The sequence below is a fragment of the Phasianus colchicus genome, chromosome 6 (genome assembly GCF_987193195.1).
Source record: "Phasianus colchicus chromosome 6, bPhaCol1.hap1.1, whole genome shotgun sequence".
NCBI classification, from domain to species: Eukaryota; Metazoa; Chordata; class Aves; order Galliformes; family Phasianidae; genus Phasianus; species Phasianus colchicus.
The window spans coordinates 14,070,315-14,097,300 of NC_143441.1; the positions used below are offsets into that span (position 1 = coordinate 14,070,315).

General features: G+C 41.2%; 1 protein-coding gene across 2 annotated transcripts in view; it reads right to left on the reverse strand.

Moving 5' to 3' along the window:
- Positions 1-26,986, reverse strand: part of TGFBR2 (transforming growth factor beta receptor 2) — a 71,095-nt gene that overhangs the window by 17,357 nt on the left and 26,752 nt on the right. For both annotated transcript variants that reach the window (XM_090142514.1, XM_090142513.1), the window contains exons 3-7: positions 25,953-26,143; positions 23,621-23,771; positions 21,785-21,975; positions 9,337-10,136; positions 5,523-5,664 (exon numbers count right to left, since the gene is read on the reverse strand). In XM_090142514.1, the coding sequence (XP_089998640.1) occupies positions 5,523-5,664; positions 9,337-10,136; positions 21,785-21,975; positions 23,621-23,771; positions 25,953-26,143 (1,475 nt within the window). The remainder of the gene's footprint in view (positions 1-5,522; positions 5,665-9,336; positions 10,137-21,784; positions 21,976-23,620; positions 23,772-25,952; positions 26,144-26,986) is intronic.

Sequence of the window (26,986 nt, forward strand, 5' to 3'; positions counted from 1 at the left end):
CACATTTCCCCTGTTCAAGAAATTCTATGCTGCATTTTTTTTTCTTCAGATTTGCATTTTTGTTAAGAAGGAGAAATTGAGGCCAGATGCTAGTTCTCTGTAATGACTTCACAGGAACATAGTTGTGCTTTTCCTCACTCTGAAAAGCATGCAGCATCTTCTCGCTATTTATTATCTTCCTTCTCTCTCCTTCAAAAAGAAAAGCCGACTGAATCCTCCTGCAGTAAATTATCCATATGCTGTGGAATCTCAGGTGTCAGACAGATTTTGGAGTAATAGCTGAGGTTATTCATGGATCATGTTGGCATGCTACAGTATATGTAATAGGTGTCAATTTGGGGCAGGTTAAGATGCTTGTTGCTAGATACTCGTGCACAGCTGTATACAGATGCTGAATCTATTTTTCATGACTTAAATGTTTCTTCTGATTGTTTTCAGACCAGTCAGACACTAAAAATGACAACTGGCTGAAGTACCATAAATACCTCAGGTATTCTGAACCACAGCACTTTTAGTATTCAATAATGGAAGAGTTTCTTCAACTTTAACCTCTCACATTTAATCTTTATGGTTGTGAGCTACCTTGCACTAATAATCACTGTACCTGTGCTTCCCTTTGACACCAGCATGGCTATAACTCTCAGAAAGGCTGGGACTAGATTTTTAGCCCCGGAGACATTACTGAAAATCTATTTGTGCTTGATGAATGCTATAGAACATTTGGCAGTGGACTGCTCATGAGAAATATGCCTCTCGCATATGATCTTATACTCTAAGCTGTTTGCAGTGAGATTTTCTTCCTTTAAGTCAGAACTGCACACCTGCAAACCCCATCAACACTCCCCCATGTGATATGTCTTGCTACGTTTTTCGTGGGACATCTCCTCATGCTAGAAGATGAAGGCTTACTTGAAGAATTAAAGCAGGAGTGAGGAGGAAGAAGGCTAGCGAAAATCAGCTGTGGAGCACAATCCATAGCAGTGATCTTATGTTTTGGAACTTCTGATCCTTTTGAAAAACCCCTTAATTTAGAGCATAAGAGGGAAGAGCCACAGAGGGGATAAATCAGTTGATGATGCAGTTACTGCAATCGCTTACATATACACACATACATCTGCATGTGCATGCAGATTGTGTCTTTCCTCATGCTAGAAGAATCTGGGTGGTGGGTCTACATAGCTATTGTGCAAAGGGACTATGCAGAAGCTCAAAGCCATTTCAAGTTCAAGTTTAAGGAGTTGTCATATACTTACCTCATATTTTCCCTAGGTTTCCCAGATCCACTCCTTCAGAATACAAACACTAGCTGGGAATGTGTGAGGATGCCCTGGGATGAATGAACCTACAGTGCCATTTTCCTTGCACAGACATGTTTTAAGTGATTTCACATCTGATGATCAAAGACACAGTCACCTTTCCAAAGGGCTAGGAGTGTACAAGCTCTGCCATCAGAGTATGATTACAGGGTGCTTAGTCATTGTATGCTAGATCCTGAGGTGGGAAAGTAGAGGAATACAGCATAAGCATGCCCTGCGGGGTGATCTTACCTACTGTTACCTGGGCTTGCTGAAGGACAGCACTTAGTACTGAGTACATAGAGAATTTCTGGGATCCAAGCTACTGTTCCACAACAGTGGTGACACTGCCCTTTGTGGGTGTACCAGATGTGGGATGCATGCCACCACATGCCACTGCAGTGCAAATGTGCCCCACTGGGGCTCCTCTTCACAAAGGAGAGGCTTAAATTAGGTCCCTGCTGCAGAAGCCTCAGGCCTGATGCACAAGCACAGACCTAACACACAGGCACAGCCCCACTGCACAGGCTATCAAAATGTTCCCTGCTGCCAGAAACTGTCACCTTTGTACACTCACTGTGATGAATGCCGAGCGTTCCCTGAAGCACAAGATGCACAAATGCTTAGCTGCCAAATTGCACCTCTTGGCTGACTCTTTCCAAGCAAGCATAAGATTAACCAGCCCTTTTATTCATATTAAGCAGAGCCCTGGTAGAACAAGGCTGCTATTTCAGACACAGCTCTGCTGCTACACCAAAGCCAGCCTCCCCTTCAGACACTGCAACACTGTATGAGGAACATCGCCATTTTCTGAGGAGTTTCTCTCCTTCCTCACCAGCCCTGTGCATCCTGAGGCTTTGTTCCTCTCCTTCTCCCTTGCTGCCCCCAGCAGTCCCCTGCCTGCAGCAGCTCCGATACGAAGCAGATGGTTTCCTTTTCTTTCTAGGAGGCTGTCGGAGAAATTACACTTGCCTCAGTCACCAAAGCTGTGTCGCTCTGAAAGCAAGCGGTTGAGATGAAAATTGTATTTCTCGCAACGTGCAGCATCTGGTGCACAGCTGTTGCACTGAATGAAATACCAAGTTAACGGCAGTGTGGAGCAGCTGAAGTTCTCCCCGAAGTAGTATTGCTGAGTTTCTAAATATGCCTCTTAAATTATACTCCGGTGAAAAACCAGTCAAACTCGATATTTGCCTCTGTCTCCCTCTCCCCTGTGCCCCATTTCTGCTTCTCCATATTTAGCACAACAAAGTAACAATGAACAGCATGGCCTTTCTCGAAAGCTGATCCCCACCTGCATATTTACTATGGCAGCTTCACAGTACAGATTATGCTGCTGGGTATTTTCGTTTAAATGTCTGTTGACTGAAAAGGCCTGGCATTCTGCTGAGATTATGCTCGACAAAGCTGCTGCAGTGAAAAGACCTGCCTCCATCACCTCCCACACTCACCGAACACCTGCACACCAATAGACAAATCCTGAGAGCACCCTATGTAAAAGAAATAACTCACCCTCCCTTTAGCATGGCAATTAACCCCTCCTTTCCCATGCTTTCCCCCCGCAGTGTCAGGCTGCTCTCTGAACTTCCCTGGTCTTTCTCTAGTGTCAGGGAGCCCACACTGCAGAGAGGCCTGCACTAGGGAGACAGCACTTACATCTTTTAGGTTCTTTTGGAAAGGCTGCAATTAGGTCAGTCTGCCCTGGCTTACATGCAAAGTCATTTCTCTCAGCACCTACCAGGTCAGGAAATGGAGGGGTTTGCATGAGCGGAGGCAGCTCCTCTGAAGGGTGCAAGGAGGGAAAGGAGTCTCACCAGTGACAGATGGGGAGAGAAAGCAGGGAGGGAGCTGCAGTCATGAATCACTGTAAGGGTACTTCACCAGCTGGTTGCAAAGAGAGTCAGACTGCACGAACCAAGAGAAGATCAAAGAAGGAAATGAGAGAGACCGTGCAATGCTGCTGTAGCTCAGTACCACTGACAAGATAAGGGAGCTGCATTCTAGGAGTTATATTTAGCTGCTCTGGTTGAAGACACTAAGCCCAAGTCCTACCCACTATAGATCTGCCCAAATACTCCTGTGGTTTCACTGGGGAGTTAAACCACCTGGAAAGATGATTGAAGCATGGAAACAAATTTAAGAAATGTGTTTCTAGAGATGAGGATGACTGAGAGATGGAATGAATAGGGAAAATTGGAGGCAGGGGCTAAGCTCCAGCTTGAAAGCAAAGGGGATGCTGGGCCAGAGAAACATCTCATTTTCCCAAAATTATTTCAGCTCATCTTCTCAAGGTTATAAGAGGTCAGCCTCTTCTGGCTAAACATACTGGTGATTTCCCTTCCTTATGAAACTCCCTTTATATCCTCTTTTAGACAGTTGCCATCTGAGAACAGCAGCAACAAGGTTTGTTCTTGCCACAAACTCCATTTCACTGTACTCAGCAAATATGAACAGCAACAGACTCAGGCACCAGTGAAGATAAAAGACTCCACAGTGAACAGCTCATATTTATATTAATAAGGTGAGTTCCTAAATGCAAGAAACAGAGAGAGCTCGAGACAGGGCAGAGATCCTTTTTCTCAGGTTTTAAATCTTCTCAGCTGCACTTACAAAGTGCTAATGAAAGGCTGAGGTTTTGCCAACGCATTTAGAAACATACATAACCACAACTGTTAAACGTGGATAGGTTTGCCATGGAATATGCTAGACTTCAAAAACTTTCAGTTTTTGGAGCACCACATGTTTTTTCCCTGAAACATTTGACTAGAAAAAAAAGGTTTCATGCATTTCTGCTAGCACTAGCTATTTGCACACCCTGCTTTCCCAGCAGGGCGCAAACAGGGGCAAAACTGTTTGCCCACAGTGCAGCCCACCCACAAAGACCAAATGCTGGTCAGACAGAGCAAGAGACTGAGATGCAGGCACTTCTACCTCCTGCACACAAACATCGTGATGCCAAACTGCTACTGTGCAGAGTGGCCTCAGAAACCTCCACGGACAGACAGCTTGTGGTATCCCATGGATGTTAGCAGAGAAACAAGGAGCAGCTATATTCATCTTCCAATAGGACACTGGTTTCTCTCCTGTACACTATGTTTTCCATACTGTAGTGCTCTACAGATTGTCCTGTCTCTTGCAGCCCTTTAAGACTCAACTGTGGCAAGTTCAATGAAAAGAGAACCTATGTGGTTTTGAGAGAGAGATAACAAATTAAAAATAGCCTACATATCTGCTGTAATATCCACATTAGTGTTATATGCAACAGCCCTGCTTCTTAGACTGCCCGTGTGAGTCATGGACTTTTGTTAAAACAATTGCTAGACAATACAAGCAAACTGAAAAAATTTATATGTAACTTAGTCTCATTTTAGTCCCTGAAGTTAAGGTGAAAATCTTGAAATATGGCAATATGTAATGCACAATCTCAACAGCAACTTTTCAGATTTCTAGCACATACTAGCATAGCAAACTGGAAATTTTGGGTCAGCTTCAGGCAAAGTAGAAATGGAGATTTTGCTTCAGTGAACAAAGTCTGAATATGAACAAGCACAGTAGCTCTTCTTGGAGATATTTTGATACTCAGTTACGCTTATTTTCGTTACTGCACTTTATACATTGAACATCCCTTGGTTTCTCATGTGGATGATCTCTTGCAACATCCCAAAAAATGATGAGTGGCAGTTATGGATTTCACAAAAGCAGAAAGATTTCTGAACCCCTATGACGGCTCTTACTGAAATGATAATTAGTAAATGTGACACTTAACTGGCCCTCATTAAGTTTCAGAGTTAACATTCCATGAAGGCAAATGGGGGACAGTTATCACTTCTTGGTCTTAATATTTCATGAATCATTTAGGTTGAAAAAGACCTCTAAGATCATCAGGTCCAAGTGTTTCAAATATTCTTATGATAACAATTATTCTGGGAGAGGACAGGCAGACGGAGTCAATCCACAGCTACTCAAGATGCTGTAGTTCAAAGAAAAACTTTAGCTTACCTAGCAGCAAATTTATCTTTACAGCAACGGGGGAGCAATTTCCTCATGCTTTCAGGAGCTTGCCCTTGAAGCCTGCTCATACACACGTGCATCTTATATTACTGAAGGCCTGTTAGCTTACAGCAGCCAGGCACACTAGAACCACAAGGAACTGTCTGTACGCAGACAATCACAAGAGCAATTCTATCGAAACATACTTTTAGAGATAAGAAAACTGATAGTGCTTACCTCCAACACCATTACAGCGAGATGTCATTTCCCAAAGGACCAAAGCCATGGAGTACACATCTGTTTGTTTAAAGGACTCCATGTTCTCAAGGTTCATCCTGGACTCCAGGACCTCAGGGGCCATGTACCTTGCTGTGCCAACCTGCAGGAGAGGAAATATGGGAGAGCTCATGAGCTGCAATTGTAATTCATGTTTTGGACTCTGCTGTGATTTGACTTCAGCTTTCATAGAAATGGTGCCATTTGACACGTATCCAAAAATGCAAGCCATACTTGGCACGGATCATGCTTTCTGCTGCCAAAAGAATCTGACACTGTCTTGACTACCAACTTTACTTGCACCTCCCTTGGTAAAGAAAAAATGATAAAAGCAAAGAAACAAACAAACAAGAAGAACAGCGGCTTTTTGTAGTTCCTTAAACAAATGTTTTTAATGCTGACAAACTTTCTCACTTCTTGGCTGTTCATGGAGATAAACTCTGTCCTCTGGGACTGGAGCAATTGCCACTGACCAAGTGATTTTCAGACGAGCAAGAAACTCACTGTATTCTTTTGCACTGCATATTATAGAGAGAACTGTTTCTTTTCAAAGGGGTCTTAAAATGAGAGTGGTAAATGCAGGCTTGGCACAAGAAAGCTGATGAAGAAGTACCAAATACATAAGCACGCATTTGAAGTGAAACCAAAAAGTGGCCCCTTTTTGAATATGCATAAAATTTATGCATATTCAATAATTTTCAGCAATCATTTTAGCAGCTTTGCTGCTGCAGTCTAGATTATGACCTTACATTACTGATGGCAAAGTTTAAATGTCTGTTCTTATAATACAAATCGATATAAGGAATAACTATTGGATTTCTGAGCAAATCAGTTGATTTCAAAAGATAAATGTATAAAAAAATTGCTCTCCTTCTCTCCTCACCTGGAAAAGGTCCAAAAATAATAAGATCAGGCAAGGACAGCTTCAGATGGGAGACTGCTTAATCACAAAAAAAAGGAAAAGGCAAAAGTGGGTAATGCAGTAGGATTTGTGGTTAAAAAGGGCTATTTACAGAGCGCACTACAGCCATCAGTCCAGAGCTTGGTGGCAAGCAGGACTACAAAAGAACATTTCAGTTATTGGGTCAGCAACTGAAGGCAGCTACATAGTAAATGGCACAGTCTCTTACAACATGTGTTTGGCATGCTTCTGGAAACACACCTTATCATCCCATACTCAGTACAAATGGGATGTAATGCTCCCTAAGAAAACAACAGTACAGACCAAGGACATTGCTTTGTCATACGACTGTGCAACATCAGAGAATTTATTTGTTAAAGATATACAAGTGGTTGCAGTACCAAGGCCTTTATTTAGAGGATAGCAAAAAAAAAGTCTGTGAAATCAGTCCAAAAGTTAAATTCCCTGTTGTATGGAATCTGTGAAAATTAAGGCCAAACATGAGTAACACCAGCACATTAGAGGTTCTTGGGATAACCATGTCCCAGCAGCACTGAGTTCACAAATACTTTCCTGCCCTACTGAACATGAACACACGGTAACCCTGCAGCAGAGGCTCTTCCTAGCCCCATCCCTTCTGTTTTCTGTTCTTCTCTTCCAAAACATCCAGTAAGGGAACATTTTTCTTCCTGCAGTACTTTTTATAAAGTTTGTGACTTTTGGAACTTTTATACTGGAATCCTTACATTTCTTTCCAGTTGTTTGAGATGTTTTGTGCCTTGAGGTGTGTCACTCAGAGGGGCAGAGGCTATCCTGCTCTGTGTGATTAGGAAGACCATCTGTTATAAGGCTGCTGATGCTGCCGAGATGAGGAACATCTGGCCTTGCTGGCAAATAGCAGTCCTCTGAACACAACAGGACACAGGTCCAGATTTACATATTCAGATTAAGTAATGTCTGCAAATGTTAGCCATTGTGGATGGCCAAATAGCTGAACTGAAAAGACCACAAAGTCTGGGGAAAAGATGGTTTCCAGTCAGTCATAAAGAACACTGGTATCGTACAGACAGTAATGGCAACATTTGTGTCATGCAGAAGGTAGTTGTGCGGATGGGAAAGAAGATAGTTTTGTAATACACACAATGTATTGCCTTGAATATTGCAGACCAAGGCTGATCAGAAAAACCATAAGATACTTAGATTTTTCTATTCATTTCACAGGAAACCAGAAGCTTCCTCGAATTCAAATGTGTGTCAGCTCCATTATATACCTTCAAAAACTGGACCTTCTGATGGGAAGAGTTTTGGTGAAAGTGTAAAGATCAGAAATGATACAAATGGCAAATTCTTGCACAAAATCTCTTTGGCAAAAGCTACAAACAGTACTGAAGTTGCCATACTGGCACATTTGAGTGGGTAGTGCTTGTATGCACAGAAGAAATGAGGTTGAGGTTTACATGGAGCCACTTCACATCATCTTACACTTTGCCATGGAGAAGAATAACGTTAATTTGGTCATCCCAAAACTGATTCAGTGAAGCCAAACAAAGTAAAACACTGGGTCTCACCATGAGTACCCAAGGGCATCAATTCTAAAGTAACAACATTTTCTAGGCAGTGCTGTACTTCACTGTCAGTGTTGCTGTGGAGTGTGGGAGCGGCACTGTTAGAGCTATCCTACTTCCAACTGTCTGTGAGCAGTGCCAGAGAAATCAGATTGAAATATGGGTTGGCTTTAAGCAAAGTCTCCGTGGGGTTAAATTTCACAGCCTATGACATACACTGCCAAATACTCTGCTTTTGCTGTACTCCAACCAGTCTTGTATCTGTCAATATGGTACGACTTCAATGGACTCCAAAAAGGTTTGGCATACCGAAGAGAAATGATATGTGACCGTGAGTGGTGTTTGTATAATTTTAAATATGCTTTCCTTGGTTATCATTCACTCCTGACTCTTGTTAAGAAACCCTATCAAAATGAGATCAGGGCAGTTCCCTCATACTAATGAGACTTCAAAGATCTTAAGACAAAGATCTTAATTTGATAAACAACAGCAAAGTTCTCAACAAATACTACTGCCTGATGAGTTGTCCCTGAAATGTCCCTAAATCAAAATACTAGTTTCATGCAGACTAGAAGTCAGTGCAAACAAGCATACTTTGGATACTTACATATAATTAATCATATGTGGTACATAACTAGGAACATAACTTAAGAAAAGGTCTCAACTTCCACTACAGGAGTTTTCATCAGAAAATATTTAGAGATATATGAAAAACTTTGAAGCATTCACAAACATCCTCATGGCACACCTGTGAAATAGATGAGCATTATCCACACTACTTAGTTTAAAAAGCAACAACGGGGTAGTTATTTTCATCTGACTGCTGTCTGCTTACACGTGCTGAGGACAGAGAGGACTGCATTCACATATGCTGGGTTATACTGACACAGTAGTTCTACTCACACAAACCTAGTGCTAATAGGCCTGAAAACTGTGGCTTAACCTCAAAATATGAAGCACACCCTTATCCTGTGTGTACATTGCAACGGTGTGACAAATAGTAGCTGACAAGCTTTTACATGTTTCGCTGTAAGGGCACTGAAAGGAAGATGGTGTCATATAAGCAGGCTGCTCTTTGATCAGAACAAAATCTTCATCACACTCACAATTCCCTCACTGCTTTAAAGTGAGGTTTAAAACCTATTTGTATATTGAAAAGAACAAAAACAAAAACCAGCCCTTTATTTTTGATGATTTTAAGCAAATATGCCTGCACAGGTTTTTGGGCTTTTTTCCCCTCTTTTCTCCCCAGGAACTGACAGATGAACTGGTACAACGTACAACACATCTCCTGAAACTTTTAACATACCTGACCGCTGTTGGCCAAGTCATCCACAGAGAGAGAAGGGTCCAGCCTCAGGGATAACCCAAAGTCACAGAGACAGCAAGTTAAATCATTTTTCACCAGGATGTTGGAACTCTTTAGGTCTCTATGCACAATAGGGGTTTTAGGGCGACCACAGGGTGTGTGATCACTGTGCAGATGGGCAATCCCTCGGGCCAAGGATCCTCCCAGTTTCCAGAGGTCTTCCCAGCTGATAATGTGCCGTGTGAGGTATTCCTGCAAGTTTCCTCTAGCATGGAAGGCAGTGATCAACCAATACTGTTTACCAAGATCTGTCTTACGCTCCTCTGCGGTCAAGAATTGGAGGATGTTCTCATGCTTAAGGTTTACATCTGAAAAAATGTCTTTCTCGGTTTTCCAGGAGGCATATTCTTCATAGGGGAAGATCTTTACTGCCACAGTTTCGTACTGCTCAGATGTGTTTTGCTTCAGTTTGGCTTTATACACTTCAGCAAATCTTCCTTTGCCAACAACAATGTCCAGCTCAATGGGCAGCAATTCTGTGTTGTGGTTGATGTTGTTGGCACAGGTAGAGCTGATGTCTGAGTGATCATCATCCAACATAATGGCACAAACATCACTGCAGTCTTTATGTTTCCTGGGCTTAACATTCTTCTCCCAGGCCTTGTTGAGCTTCCTCTTCTTATGAGTGCGGTAGGCATAAAAGATAACAATCACAGCAACGGAAATCACCAATAAGGGGACAAGACTTATGATTGTGACTTTGGAAATTTCATCTTTCTCCTCTGGCTTACGGGGATCATCTGAAAAGAACAGAAGGAAGGAATACATTAAGCATAAAGCATAGCTTTATGTGTACAGGAAGTTGTGAGTAATCTATAACATTTTTCCAGTGTGCCACACACGATTTCCCCCATTAACACAGTTAAAAAAAATGATCACTACTTCCTTATCTCAGAATGTTGTTCTGTATATAGGCCTTCACTTACTAGAACTTCCCTGTTTGATTATTTTACAGGGAGCCAGACCAGAATGAGCAAGAAGCTAATGTAATTTAATAGGTTTGTTTTTCTCTCAGGCTCTCAATACATTATGGACAAAATCTTCTCTTTCCTGAAGACAATAGCCAAAGTCTCCTGCGCTTACTTCAGTGAAATATTCTTGACAGATCTTCCCCTTTAACCAGTAATTAAAACAAAACATTAATCTTTCTATGAAAAAAACTGGATGGGTAAGTAAATAGACAATGTAGCATATGAATACTGAATTGTCCAATTACCATTTCAGACCTAATGTATCTCAGTAAGATCCATATGAAGACATCAGGAAGCCTGTCTGTACACAAATACTGCCTGCTAATATTCAAGCACAAAATATACACCTGCGTATAAATCTGGAAAACAAAACTCATTCTCTTACTTTGATACATGAGAAAGAGTACTGCTACAACAGATTCCAACACCTGCACTTGCACAGCTGTGTGAATCCTGCAGGCACAATTAGGCATGTATGGCATATCTGAGAACTGTCACTCGTCATGCACTTTTTGCATGGATTTATGTAACTGAAAACATCCTGTGCATGTCACTTGCTGGCTGTACACCAGCTACTCTGTTGGAAAACAGCAGATAGCTCATTCCAAACACCTTAGCTGATGCAGCCTATACGTGAACACATTCTAAGGTATAACACACATGGATAGGGAATAGAAGGACAACAGGGAATATATTTGAATAGAGATACATCCTGGGAACAGTGAATAACATATTCTAGTTGTGAGAGATGCCCTTACAACCCTAGAAGCGATCCTTCAAATTCAAAGTGAGGTATGTCTTAGGGAAAATAAACATATTTAAAGAAAAGAGTTTTGTTTTGAAAATACATACAAGGAGAGACAATGCTTATCTGAACCTGATTTGATTGGACTCATGAAAACATACCTTGTTAGTCTATTTCTTGTATTTCTTATAATGCAGTAAACGTACTGCATTATCATTCTGCAATGGATAGGGTTGATTGGAAGAAGCCTGGAGAGTCTAGCATGAATGGACAAAATGAACTGATGCTGCAACCAAAATTAAGCAAGCGCTGGCAGCACAATATTGGCAGATGCTTATGATATTGTCACTGGCTCAGGTTCTCTGTGTAGAGCCAAATAAGTCAATAAGAAAAAGAAAAGTCTAACAAGCTCTGAAGTGAAATTGTCACTAACTACGTTAGTCTCAAGTCTTTCTCAAAATGAAGGTGAGCAGTGCTGAGAAGGATGGGGATAAAGAGTTTACAATTAGAATAAGCGATACCTCTGATCCTTCAGTTTCATTTATAATCCCTTCTACACTGGAAACACAGCTGGCAAGCAGCAGGAGCCTTCAGCTATTCAAAGGCAGGTGACAGGACATCTGAAGAGTAGGTTCTTTTTTTGGAAGGAGGTCTGAATCCCAAACCAGGATGTGCTTCCTCTGTTTGAAAGGCTCATCAATCAGCGGCAGAGTAAGTAACTCAATCCTAGCATCTCTCACAGGATTTCAAGAAAAAGAAGCACCAACATTTCTAGCACCAACATTCCCAGCTAGCACAGGTTAATGGCATTAATTAGCAGCACCCATGCTTCACCTACATGGACGTGAATTGATTTCATTCATGCAGATCAACTTCTTAAGCCTAATTCTTCTTCCACGCCTATGCAAACCACAAGTTCTTATTCTCAAGCAATTTCCTCCGGTAACAGAACGTTAGTACCAAGTCTATACTCATACGATAATCACAGATTACTTGCAGCACTTTTGTCTCTCAATGTTTTTTTTAATGGTCTTTACTGGAGGAGTATATTTAGAAAGTCCAATGTCACTGTCGGTAAACAGAAGATTTACATCGCTTATTCTCACATGAGTTCTTCACTCTCAGGAAATCTACTTTTAAAAGCACTAGGGAAACTCTGAACTCTGGAAGAGGATTGACAGTTGTGCTCTGCTTCCAAGTTCCGGCTGCGAGAAAGCCACAATTCTATAAATCAGATAAAGCACTTCTGATGAACATTTAGAGTTCTGCTTTTGTGTGTATTGTTGTTTTTCTCCCCCCTTGGCCACAGAAAAGAATGCTTGAAATTTGGATTCTGGCCTTGAAACTAAGTTGTATGTCATTTGCAACCTATATCATGTGTCCTACTTTTTAACAAAGATAAACATGCCCTTTAAATCACTTTAAGGCCTTCTACTTTGCCAAAGAGCTGCAGTAAGTAGCTCAGATATCTGAATTACAGATATCTTCCTAAATAAGGGAGAAAAAAAAAGACATATATTATACACCAGGAGGACTGAAGTAGTTGGGTACATGTGCAGGTCAAATAGAGAATCAATTCCCGCAAGTCTCCATTCCTTTACTGTTATGGGCACACTCAGGGTCTCTGGCTATTCCCAGAATGTCTGAGAGTGCAGGCCTACAGCTGAGAAGTCTCTACCAGTCTTCACAGACTCTTTAGCTCTTCCTCTTTTTGCATAAGGGAAAGCTCTGCTAGTGGTACAGGGGAATTTCTGGGTAGAAGATAGAAACTGTTGATGTTGCAAATGTCACTTCAAAAAGAATGAAAAAAAAATAATCAAAGCAGAAGCTGAGCACTTCCCCTGAGCACAGTATCATCCTGCACCACTGCTGCAAAGTGACACATCCACTTCGGCAGCATCCTGTGGAGGAAGTAGGAAGGCAAGGGGTAAAAAACACATGGCTACATATCTTGCACCTAGGGAGTGAGAAGGGTGTTATGCTCATTCTCTAGCGTCTTAAAAGCTGAAAAGTCCCACTCAAGGTTTGGAAAGAGCAAGAATGAGCACAAAACAGAGACAGCTGGGTGTCAGGACTGGCCATGCATAACCCTGGACTTAAAAGGAGAGGACGGAGCTTCCCATCAGCAGGATTAAAGGTGACAGCAACAGTGAATAGTTGGTGGTGCTGAGGGTCAGACCAAGCAAGGTACTTCTGGAATCTCCTCTGATTTTGACTTCTGATATGAGCAAAAGAAAATTCAGCCCCTCCAGGACAAGCCGGGGTACTTCTGAGTTGAATTTGCATACCAAGCCAGGGCAGGATCAAAATGAAGAGTGTATCTGCATGTTTGCATAATGGCTAGCCAACATTTTCTGGCTTGACTACAGGAATCTAAGAATAAACATGTTCATTGCTTATAAATAAATACCTATGACTCAAACCCCGTAATTTCAAAAATGTGAGTGCAGCTGCCTCTTTCTGGGCACTGTTCTAAGCAAAACCTGTCTGAACAAACAGGCAAGGAAATGGTTAAATAAAACAGCCTTTCAGATTTTGCCAACATGCTCCTAAATAACTTTCCCCACCCAGAACTATCATTCGGGCAGATCAGTTCTTTCTCAAGCTTCAAAAGAACCTATTAATATAGCATAACAATAGAGAAGTCTAGCTAAAAGAAAGCTTCCTGTATGCGGTTTAAATTGAGCACAGGCCATCTGCACAACCCTTAGCGCTACCTAAACCTTTAGGGAATAAGAGTCAGGTGCCAAGGAAAATGGAAACTGCATTCAGTCACAAGTCTTCAAGGCACAACATTGGTTGCCTGTAAATTGTGTAGGTTGGACTTGATGTCTGTGATTGACTTCAGTGTCACTGAACTTTGGAAACAAGAAATAAAACAACATCAATAAAACTGAGACCCATGCTCTAATGCACAGGGCAGCACAAGCACACAGTTGTTACTGAAAGAACTACTTCAAAGCTGTTGCTGCTTGTGTTGTTTCTGAAGTTGCTGCCTATTCATCCACTAGTCAATGCCACACAGCAGGGTAAAAATATATTCCATACCAGCAGCACTGAGGCTAGAGGTATCAATACTGATGGATTGCAAGCTTGTCCAGTGCTTTAAAAGCCTTCAGAAACAGAGTCACAAAATCTGGGCCCAGAAAGTGGCCTGTGATCCAGTTATTTTGCAAGCTCCTGAGACACAAAGCAGCCCTTTGAGCTGACTGAAGGACAACTGTGTTTTGCAGCAACTCTGAGGTTTCAGAGTTTGGTTTCAATTCCACACTGAAATGAAAACTAACACTTTTTGAATGTTTTGCATAAACAGAATTCTGTTCAAATGCTGCAATTTGGCAAGAGATGTGAGTGTTGAATCCCCATCAGTAAGGGGACCAGCTTGGATTAGGGAGCTCCAAGTTCAAGTTCTGCTCTATTTGATTCAAAGAGGAACTTTCCATCTCTGATAATTCTGAATCAGGCAAAATGTGAGTTTGAATCTTATGTGCTTATTGACTGCTGGGCAAAACTACAGGCAATAAAATAATAATAAAAAAAAGGTATGCCCATCTCTTTAGTGCCGTTTCCTGGATGAAAACTAATTCCATAAAACATTCTATTTTCAGTGAAACAAAGTTTCATAGACTCTGAGCAGCTGCCTATGGTAACTTATTTTACAGAGGAATCCTCAAGTAAAATTCAATAGTTTATTGTCTCATGTTTCCTCCTGATTTAGGTCTTTTTAGAATTAAAATGGTTCAGAAATCTTCAGCAAAGCATTTTAAGTTGGGAAATGCTGGTTATCAAAACAGAAACTCGATCAGACAAGACATTCCTGTACTTTTCTCTGAAACTCATGTCTTGTGAATGAAAGTGGTCTGAAAGTTGATCCAACTTCTGTATTTAGAAACTTCTGCTAATTTTACGAGCATTGTTTTGAGATCTGTGTAGTGGGGAGGTGGGGTGTTGCTTTTTTTTTTTTTTAATTGGGAAAGGAGGGCTTTTTCCTCAGTGGAAAGTGGTTAATTACAACACAAAATATACAGAAATAACCAAAATCAAATGCTGTACTTCAAAATAACCTGCTCTTTTTTTTTTTTTTAATCTGGACAGTTTCCTGGAAACACTTTAATTTTCCATCTTTGCTGGAGATGAATAAAGTTTTTAAAATTTTGTGGATATGTGGGGCAGGAAATCAATCCCACCCCTCCCTCTCTATGCTGAGCCACCTGACGGTAGAAGATGCAGATTACTAGATTTTAAAACCAAAGCAGATTCTATACTGCTATCCAGAGTAAAATAAACCTTGGTATTTCTTGTAGACTTTCCTGAAAGTTAAATTTCTAAAGCCAGTTTCTGAATTTAACAAGTTTTTTTTTGTTTGTTTGCTTTGCTTTTTTTTTTTTTTTTTTTTTGTACTAGATAACTCAAAACTGTAAAGGCCAGTAGTTTGCATTTGAGATGTCTGTTTTCATATTTAGTCTAAAGAAGATATTTAAAGATGTCAAGGCATCTGTAAGCCCAGTGTCAGGATCTGCTGAAGCAGCCTTCTGGAGAAGTATGATCACTGGTAGTTGGCAGTCATGTTTGTCCTTCTGCACAGATTCAGCAAGAGTGGAAGGAACAGGGTACAGCCATCTTTAGAGCTTGCTTCTACAGCTGAGCTTCTAAAGCGCTGGCATCCTCACAGTTCAAAATCTGGGGGCTGAGGATGTTTCCTCAAAGGTGTGAGAACTCATTCCCTTGACCTTTTGGCTACTCACCAGTCTGAATGTCAATGCAGCAGTCAACATCTGGCTGGTGAACTGGGCCCAGCTCTGAGAGCACATTATAGAATCATAGAATTATTAAAATTGGAAAAGACCTCTAGGATTGTGTTGTAGCCCAACCGCCAACTCATCCTCAGCATGCCCACTGACCACGTCCCTCCGTGCCACATCCACAGTGGGATGGTGGGGATGGTGAATCCACTACCTCCCTTGACAGCCTTTTTCAAATACATCACCACTCTTACTGAAAAGAAATTTTTCTTAATATTCAATCTGAACCTCCCCAGACAGCTTGAGGCCATTACCCAGTACCACCACATCTTCTTCTGAGAGGTCAGTATGGCAATGGTATGAACAATTTGGAAGAGCTGTGTGATAGGCAGTACTGCTCTCCCTGGGGACCAGAAGCTTTGCCTTCAGCACTGACAACCCATGATCAGGACTCAGATTTCTCTGTTATGGCCAAGGAGAACTTCCAGTTAGATGACCTACTTACATCCTGGCAGAGTCACGCACATGCATATAACAGCTGCATCTTCGTTATGTCACAGGGGTGTGTGGTGGGCAACTTAGGTTACCTCTGGATGGCCAATTTGAGTGCAAAGGCTGGGCTGTGGTGATGAAATGGGTATTTTAGCTATTGTAAGGAGAACTTAATTTTTCAACTGACTACCAAGTATACTATTCAGTGCTCAGGAAAGTTTGAGAAACTTTTAAGTTCTAACACAGAACAAACAGTTTGCTGCTGCTTAATTCCTCAATGCTGTCTAAAAAAAGTATAATTTCTTGGTTTGCTGACACAGCACCCACTCCTGGATGCATTCTCTTATCTCTCCTGTTCTAACACAGGATGCACACTTGACTGTGCGTACATGACATCTGTCATGCAGTTTGACTTCTGTAGCTGAGCTTTCCTACTTAGGAATATGAAAACTGACATGTTCTAACTTTACACGATGTGACCATGTTTCTGAGATACATGCCACAGTTACACAGTGTCGTGTCTGCCGCTGTTTGCTGGTGGTTTTCTGGAACAAATCAATCTCTCCAGTTTCAATATGTTCCAACAGATGCCACACATTAACCACTATTTTTATTCTCTGCCTGAGTTTCACCCCTCCAACCTTTCCCAAAATATTATGTTGCCAGTGTTAGTTACAGTTTGTTTCTGTCTGTAATTATTAAAGTCTCTTCCATGACAACCTGATAAAAGGTTGGCCACATTCCCACACTTACTAAGCTCCCAAGTGATGCAAATTGTAACAAATATTCCAACCAGGCTTGCAGAGCACTGCCTGGTTTGTTGTTATGCAAATCTGTATCTGAGCTCTGCATGCTTATTTTTCTAGGAAGCAAACAATATAAATAAAACAGAGCAAAACAACATTTTGGCTTCTTTTGCCTCTTTCCGTTGTATTTCCTTTCTATTCCACTAAGAGAATCACACCCTCAATTATTAGACAGCCTCTCTTTTGGTTGCATACAGCTGCAAGCTTTGGGTGGGACTCTGTGGAGGAATACCTAAGAGGAAACATTGCGAACAATGCCAATATACAAGCAGAGAGGGGCTCTGTGCAACATTACGTAATGCTACTGACCTCTTTTATGGGGCAGCTGGAAGACAGTTACTTCTCAACATGTTAGTTGGATAACAGAAAAACAGATTAATAAAAGCCTTTGTTAAAATCCACTTGCAAGCAGTCCAGCTGTAACCATGTCCCTTCTGTTGTTCCTTGAGCACTGGAAAATTCATCACATTTATGGCCTGGTGGCTGTTTGTGCACAGGTCTTAAGTATGCTCTTAAGTCTGATATCCTCCTATGTGGTCAAGTAAAATCTAAAGCTCTGAGTCTAGTAGGGAGAGGAAAAGGAGAGAAAGAAAGGAAGAGACAGGGGCAACATGTTAGAAATAAGCAAGAGATATCAAGTAAAGGAAACACTGAAACATCATCAATATCACCTGCAACCAAGATGCTGGACAAGCAATATGCAGGCACGCTTGTGATCATTCTGGTAGCAGAAACATCAGGTCTCCCAGGTAACATCCATACACAGCAAGCAACTGTAACACTTGACACACTGCTTATCTAAATGCCGTAATTTGTTCAGGCAAATGACTCAGCCACAGTTGATTAATCAAACACTCATATCTCTCACATTTTCAATTAACAACTTAGGAAAACTATGGTCAATATGAAGATTGTTATCAGCACATCTTCCCCTCCTCTGCCACATCTCTCCAGTAAGCTTCATTATTGTCATGAATTCTTGTTGACTCATCAGCCACCTCTATCACTGAAGTTTTATTGTTTCAGTGCAACTATTTGGATAATTCAGATAATCTTCAAAACTTGTATACATCACTGCTGCTAAAAGTTTACCCCATATTCTGGCAGAGTGCAGTGAGAATGTCCGAAGTAAGGACCTCACTTGGCAGTGCCTAAGGAATTAGCAGTCTACCTGAATGTTGGCTGCAAAACGTACGGATATCTGTACAGCACAGCAAGGATGAAAAATGATCGTGGAGCAGAATAACAGAAGGAAATATTTTTAAACCAAACAGAGATGGGCTAAAGATCTGACATGCCTTTCTAAATCTCGATGTTTTTGCTTGGGTTTGAGCCCAATGCCTGGGATAAAACAGCATATATAAACAGTATACACAGTCCTGTGATTTAAAGGATTCATTCTGCCTGCAGTCTCCAGTGCTGGGGTCACCTTTTACATGCAGATGAATGAGTAAACATGATAGGAAGATGCTACAATGCACACAGGTAGGTCACACACTACATAGCATGCAGGCATCTCAATTCCTTCACTAAAGAGAAAGCCTGGTTCTCTCTGCCCATGAAGAACACGTCAGTCACGAGGTTGGAAGGAGAACTGTCCTATTTCTTTGAGTAGCTTTGACTTCAGACAAATAGCTTGCGACTGCTAATTAAGAAAAACTTAAAAAAGATTTGTCATGCTCGCACTGGCTGGAAGATGGTATGGTGAAAGGAATGCTGAGGAGCAAAGCTGACCAAACACCAAGGGATGCCTGAAACTCTGAAAACAGTTAGTGGCAGACCAGTATAAGAAACCAATACAAAATTTTTGTACAGGAGTTCTGCCACACACAGCCAGACGTCAGAGAGGAAAAATCCCTTGTATTCCAGTCCTGTGCTCATCTTTTCCAAGACAGCATGACAAGGTCCCTGTCTTCACCTAGCCAACTTGTCAACTTCTCCCTAGCCAGCAGGGGCCTTTACTTCCTCCTTCTTTGTCTAATCTTTTCCAGCATTTTTGCTCCTTGGCTCTGCCTTCTAGTAACACTGACATTAGACATCTGAATAAATAATAATTAAAACTGACTGGCATAGAGTTTTGCTGTGAGAAATGTTTTTCCACCACAAAGGTGTAAGTTGTTTGCCAGGCACCCACAGTTTTGTTTGGCAAAATAGAGGAATTAAAAAATAAACATCAGGTAGTCAGATTTGCAGTAGTTACCTGTCTCCCAAACATTATATCTCTTAGGACCAAAGAATATTGTTTGTATTTATTCTGCACATAATATTTTCTACCAACTGCTCATGGCCTGAAATGCCAGGGATCAGTATCAGGGCCAGAAGCCCTCTGACATAGCAGAACTACAGGCATGTTAAGGCACATGTCTGACTGTGCCTTGTTTATTTTGCAGATTGGCAGTTTAAACAAAAGTCCATACAAGAGACAGGCATTTGATTCAGATCTAACCACTTGAAACATTTCTAAAGCCACACTTCAGTGAGTCACAATACCTCCCACTACCCAAAAGCTCTAAATGTTTGTGTCTAAAAACAGTCAGGAGGTTTACCCTTTGCAATCAAGACTGATACAAGCCTACAGTGCCATAAATCAGCTCTTCTATAAGCAATAGCAGCTCAGTGGTGAATCACTGGAATGTAGTGACTAACCTCTAGTGGAAACTAGAACTTGTTGCCTTACTAGCAGTTTTCTTTTTTACCTCATGAACATCAGGAACAAAATAAATCTGGTTTGTCTTAAGTGTATATCCAGAAGAAAGAAGAGCTACAGTGCTGATCTTTTACAAGAATAGCTTGAAAGGAAAAACCGTGATGATCAGGTGAAAGAGGGTGAAAGAGTACAATCCTTTTTTATTGTTCCATTTTCTGCTAAGAAATGAGCAGTCACTACTTAGGTCAAGTATTTCGAGGTTTTTCTAGAATAGCTTTCGTCCACTCTTTAAAGCTGTAAGATGTACAAAAACAGTACAAAAATTCTTACTCAGATGTACAAGAAATATCAAGACAAAAGAATGCAAGAACAATGTACAGAATAGATCTGGATGACAGTCATTCCAAAGGCAAAATTATTACAGACTATTATCTAGTTGTCTGGAGGAGCCACGGACCAGCTGGCTGTGATGTTCTGCTCAAAGTTAAACACAGACAGGAAACCGCATGTCTGATACTGTAAAAATCGTTTGTCTTCCTGCCATGGCTAACCAGGCAAGCAACCCAAAGGGGCTGTTTTCATTTAAAAGAAACACTAATCCACAACAATAAAAAAGGAATGACAAAGCCTCAGTTCTCCCCACTCCCAAATGGAGCTAATGCTTGTGTTTGTGAATGAACTGGAAATGGTACAAACTGAAGCTTTGTACTACTTTAATTTTTATATGTAGTTATTCCCTTTCTACATGAATGTGAATGTGAATGCAGGGCACATCTACCATGAGTCACTGCACATGACACAGAATGAAAACCTTCACTACAAAGAATGAGAGGAATTGGGATAAAAAAGGTAAGGATTTCATTTAGGCTACAGAGCCTTTTAGTGATCTGGAAGTATGTGAGGTAGCTTCAGAGTAGATGGGAATGAAGACAGCTGGTGCTGAATTTACAGAATGGTTCTTGTAAACACACACAAGATTCGCATTTGTCAGAGTGATTACACTCAGCTTATACAGCTCCAGGAGAAACAGTTACAGCATGAGTAATTTTTAACAGATTAGCCAAGATCCACAAGGGTGAGGCTAGCTTTGCACAAAAACTGTAGACAGTTTACACAAAGTAAGGTCTTTTCAGTGCAAACACTTTCTCTTTGATACAAACAAGGCAATCAGTTACAACTAGGTCTTGGGTCTACCAAATCAATATCAATATTTGCCCCTTCAAAGTCCATCTGAGCAACACCTGGCCAGATGGTCAGGAAACAGCAGTAAAGATTTGGGTTAAGCATGGGGAAGAGATGAGGTAGAGTTGAGAAGGCAGTACCAAACATTGACAGGCCAGGCTGACTTGGACAAAGACTTCTAGCTTGCTCTTGGCACATCTGGCAACTGTATAGCCTTCTTGGAAGGCAAGGAAGAAGGGAGAAAAGGCACTCATGCAAACATTACTTTGTGCTGCAGTAAGCATAAATTAGCATATCCACCAGTGAAGGAAACGGCACATATTCACAAAAGTCCACCATGGAACAAGGAAATGCAGAAAGGCAGTCACCAAAGAGGAGGTGCCTTTAAATTCACATCCTATAAATTACTCAAGAGAACCTGCATAGAAGGAGGTCATGTAATAACAAAGAAAGTTCTAGAAGAAGGTAGAGGTTAAGACTTCTGTAACTTGTTGCATTTGGGTCTGTCACCGACACGATTCTGAGCACATTGTTCTTATCATTCAAGTGACTTTCTAGTGCCACGTGCTGAGATGAATATCTGAACTGCTTCAAAAGGAAGATTACCTGGCAGGAAGAAATATGTCCAGAAAGCACAAAGGAAAGGCTGAGATTTTGCAGCCTCAGAAGAGGCCAGAAAGTCTCCAGCCACCAGGAAGGCTTCCTCCACAAAAGGCAATTCCAAAGATCACTGGATTTAATGTCAGATTTAATACCACATGCGAGGCAGAGCTCAAGGATGAAGAGCAAATTATTAAACTCACCTTCAGAAAAAATAAGAACATCGTTGCACTCTTCACCTGTACAGGAGCACATGAACATCAGTCCCCCATCATCCTTCTTCTCCTTCATCACACACTGCTCTGAGCTGGAGTCATCCAACATGTGACCATACAGTCTTTTCTGGGGATCGTGGCAGATTGTTTCTAATGTCACATTTTCATCGTTCCGTCTCCTACGAAGGAAGAGGAAAAACCGAAATCAAAAGAAGAACATTTAAGAAAGGATCAGACAGGGTCATTCCTGCCCAACATTTGCCTCGTTTTGGGAGCTCAGAGGGGATTTTTATAGCATATCATGAGTTTTTCTCCTGCTCTCCTGAACGGGGAAATTTTGGTCGTACCTGGGCTACACCACACTGGGGCATTTGTACAATGGTACTGATACTCCTGGGTCACATCACCACCAAGCTCCAAGGACTGCCTCTGAAAGTCTCACCCAAAATTATCCAATCGAACGCTCAATGAACTGCCTGCTGTGAACTTCAGAACATACTTTTGGTTTTTGTGGTCACTGTGCAGACAGTAAAAATCTGTGGGAAATTATGATAAAAACTGAATGATTTCCTCAAAATCTGAGGAATTTCTAGTGAGACCGGATTTTGGGTTTTGTTTTTGAGGCCAGCAATCCACACAGCTTCTGCACTGAAGAAGTTAGTTACTTGCAGAGTGTTTTGTGAAAAACAAAACAGAACTGGTGCAAACCAGAATGACCTCACTGTCAGGGAAATATTCACAGCTGATAATCTGGCCCAGATCCCTGTGTTTTGTCTTGGTCCACAGGTTTTATTTCATCTACACAAGGCTTAGAGGGAAAGAATGCTTCAAACACAGTTCTCAGCTCATGCACCTTCTGGCCAAACTGGCATGAAAAGGCCAAGTGTATCTTCTACAGCACTACAGTCACTTTGGATGGCGGTAACAGACAACAAATACGTACTCAAGGAGCCCCCGAGAAATACAAAAGCATGCCAGACCAATTCTGCATTTCAACCATCTACATCCAATTACGCTCAACATCTCTTCAAGTCAACGGATGTAACTGCTCCCTCAGTAAGCTGCTTAATCACAGAAGTGGTTCAAATCCTGCTTCTGTATCAGCAACGATGTTGCAAATATTTAGTTCTGTTCCATTTGTCCTCTCAGGAACACATCAAGACTGTTGCTAGTTATCTTTGGCTCACTATTTACGGAAGGGTATAATCCCAGATTTTAGAAAGGAGGGTGAGTTTAGAGTCAACAACAAATAAAAAGTTACAAGTCATTTTCACATGTTCAGTCTTTCTTCGGTCACTTATATATGCTCTATAATAAGCAAAAGACAGCAAATACACTGTATAAACATAGGAGTTTTTCTTTTCAATGAAGGGAAAGCATTTCCACCATATGTGGTAAACAGGGGTGATATGATAAGTGTAAAACTAGTTTACACTGAAATCTGATGGAGGACTGCAGTGGCCCTCGCTGAAGAGAAAAAATCATCTCTCAGTTTCAGACATGTTTCTCACACAAAGTACTGTAGATAGGTGCAGTAAAATATTTTGAGCAATAATATGCCTCCTTCACAATAACAGAACACACTGGAACACAACTACTTTAAACAAAAAAAAAATTTAAAAATCACTAGAACACTTCATAACAGAACTGTTGTTAAATTAAAACAAGTTTAGTTTGCTGAATAAAGATAGAAGCTGGAAGAGGTAAATATGAGTCTGTTGAAATAGCATAGAGATTCAGAATATCTGAACAACTCAGAAAAATACTAAGTAATGACAAATGAGTTTGTGCTATCTTTCCCACCTGTACAAGGAAATCACTTACCATACAGCGGCACAGACTTCGTTATTCTTCTCACAGATAGAAGTGATGTTGCAGTTGCTCTTGCACTGATACTGGTTTGAGCACGTTGTTGCTTTAATGTCACAGAATTTGCATAGCCTGGGTAATTGTAGTCCATTTTCCCTAAATCTGTCTACAGGTGACATATTTGCAGCAAATGGAAAAAAAAAAAAAAAGAGAAGGAAACTCAGTAATGGTACGTTATCAGACTGGGTCAATGCTCGTTATAAAGATTACATTTTCACCAGCAGGCAAAACTTTCTCACACCTTAAATTAGAGAATCTCTAATACTGTGCAACTACCAATTTTCTTTGTAAGAGGATAAATGCCACTCTGTCAAGAATGGAATGATCAAAGAGAATTGGAAATATCATGTCAATGTCTACAGACTTCAGAGGATGCAAAAGCTTCTCTGCAATTTGCAGAATGAAGCTTAATCCGAGGCCAGTTTGTACCAAAAGAACTACTCTGCAGTCATGCATTTGCATTATTCACAAGCAGCGTGTTGGTCCCTCATGTGCAATATACTGCATCACTGTCTGTTTGCCAAAGCAAGCAGGGAGACCACGGGATGTGGGAATGCAATCAGGTGAGTGTCATCATCATGACAGGATCATGATGGATTTTGCAAGATCGCCTTCACCAACCTGAGGCATAGCCCAAGTGTCATTCCTAATCTCACTGCTGTTTGCAAAGAAGAAACACAGAGCTGGAACTTGCTGTCAGTCTAAGTTAGATGATATGTCAGATGTTATGGGTGAAACTCATGCTGGAAATGCAGCAGGGCATCCATGCAGCTCATGTGAGCTGCTGTGGGTGGGTTCCTGGGCTAACTCCAGGGGTCTTAACTGGAGCTAATATGCAATGACAGGCTCTCTTGTAGAATTCTACATGACCCAACAGCTGTTTCTACACTCAGGCATTGAAGAGTTACTTGTACAAATTCTCTATAGACAATGTACACAATGTAAGGTCTTCTCTACAAATGTTCTTTTTTTATACAATCAAGGTAATCTGTTACAGTTAGGTCCTTATCTAGCAGATATGACCAAATCTATATTAGTATTTGCCCCATCTCTTCAAATCCCACCTGAGCAAGGGTTGGCCAGGCTGACAGGGATTAGCAATCAGGCTGTCTGGCTTTTGGCTAAGCCTGGGGAAGAGATGAGGTAGAGGTGAAGAGGAAGCACCAAACATGGACAGCCCAGGCCAAATAGAGTGAGGATCTTCTAGATTGCTCCTGGCACATCTGTTGCAGTTTTGCAGCCTGAACTTGTTAGCTTCCTTGGAAGGCTGATTAAAGGCAGAAGTGTTTCGCAAATTTATACACCTTTGCCTTAGCACTTCCATGCACCTTGTTTCCTAGATTTGGTAATAGCGTTCCAACCCTTTCTTATCTCAGATAGTATGGATTACATTATATCCTTTTCTGGGGAACATGCAGTTTATGAGGAATGTGCAGAGGGCCATACCCACTTAGAAGCATGTTTGCAAAAATTTGAGGAGTCCATTGCCAGCCTGTGCAAGACCTGATTCTGTTTAAGAAAAATTACAATTTTGGGATGCAAAAGGAAAAGGAGAATAAAATGAGGCGTGTGCATGCACACATGCATATTATCAATGAGCAGCATGAGGAATGCTGGCACTGTATACATCTCCTCAGCCTTTACTACACTTGTGGCAGTCAATGCAGACATTCGTTAAGCAGTGTGGGGATAGTTCATGTACTTGTGTCACTGTATATACATGATTTTAAATGGTTTAAGTGAACATACAAACATGTCAATGCGCTGAAGTAACTAATAACTGTGCTGTAGTAGCATAAATAGCATAAACACGAGTGAAGGTAACTTTGTTCCTAATTCACAGAAGAATCTCAAAACAAGAAAATTCAGAAAGGCAGTAACAACAAAAATGATTATTTTAAAAACAAATATTATTAAGTTACTCAGGATTGATTCTAAATATTGGTTTTGTCACTTGTTTGTGTTCTACAACTAGTTGCATTTGGGTCTGTCACCGACACGATTCTGAGCACATTGTTCTTATCATTCAAGTGACTTTCTAGTGCCACGTGCTGAGATGAATATCTGAACTGCTTCAAAAGGAAGATTACCTGGCAGGAAGAAATATGTCCAGAAAGCACAAAGGAAAGGCTGAGATTTTGCAGCCTCAGAAGAGGCCAGAAAGTCTCCAGCCACCAGGAAGGCTTCCTCCACAAAAGGCAATTCCAAAGATCACTGGATTTAATGTCAGATTTAATACCACATGCGAGGCAGAGCTCAAGGATGAAGAGCAAATTATTAAACTCACCTTCAGAAAAAATAAGAACATCGTTGCACTCTTCACCTGTACAGGAGCACATGAACATCAGTCCCCCATCATCCTTCTTCTCCTTCATCACACACTGCTCTGAGCTGGAGTCATCCAACATGTGACCATACAGTCTTTTCTGGGGATCGTGGCAGATTGTTTCTAATGTCACATTTTCATCGTTCCGTCTCCTACGAAGGAAGAGGAAAAACTGAAATCAAAAGAAGAACATTTAAGAAAGGATCAGACAGGGTCATTCCTGCCCAACATTTGCCTTGTTTGAGAGCTCAGAGGGGATTTTTATAGCATATCATGAGTTTTTCTCCTGCTCTCCTGAACGGGGAAATTTTGGTCGTACCTGGGCTACACCACACTGGGGCATTTGTACAATGGTACTGATACTCCTGGGTCACATCACCACCAAGCTCCAAGGACTGCCTCTGAAAGTCTCACCCAAAATTATCCAATCGAACGCTCAATGAACTGCCTGCTGTGAACTTCAGAACATACTTTTGGTTTTTGTGGTCACTGTGCAGACAGTAAAAATCTGTGGGAAATTATGATAAAAACTGAATGATTTCCTCAAAATCTGAGGAATTTCTAGTGAGACCGGATTTTGGGTTTTGTTTTTGAGGCCAGCAATCCACACAGCTTCTGCACTGAAGAAGTTAGTTACTTGCAGAGTGTTTTGTGAAAAACAAAACAGAACTGGTGCAAACCAGAATGACCTCACTGTCAGGGAAATATTCACAGCTGATAATCTGGCCCAGATCCCTGTGTTTTGTCTTGGTCCACAGGTTTTATTTCATCAACACAAGGCTTAGAGGGAAAGAACGCTTCAAACACAGTTCTCAGCTCATGCACCTTCTGGCCAAACTGGCATGAAAAGGCCAAGTGTATCTTCTACAGCACTACAGTCACTTTGGATGGCGGTAACAGACAACAAATACGTACTCAAGGAGCCCCCGAGAAATACAAAAGCATGCCAGACCAATTCTGCATTTCAACCATCTACATCCAATTACGCTCAACAT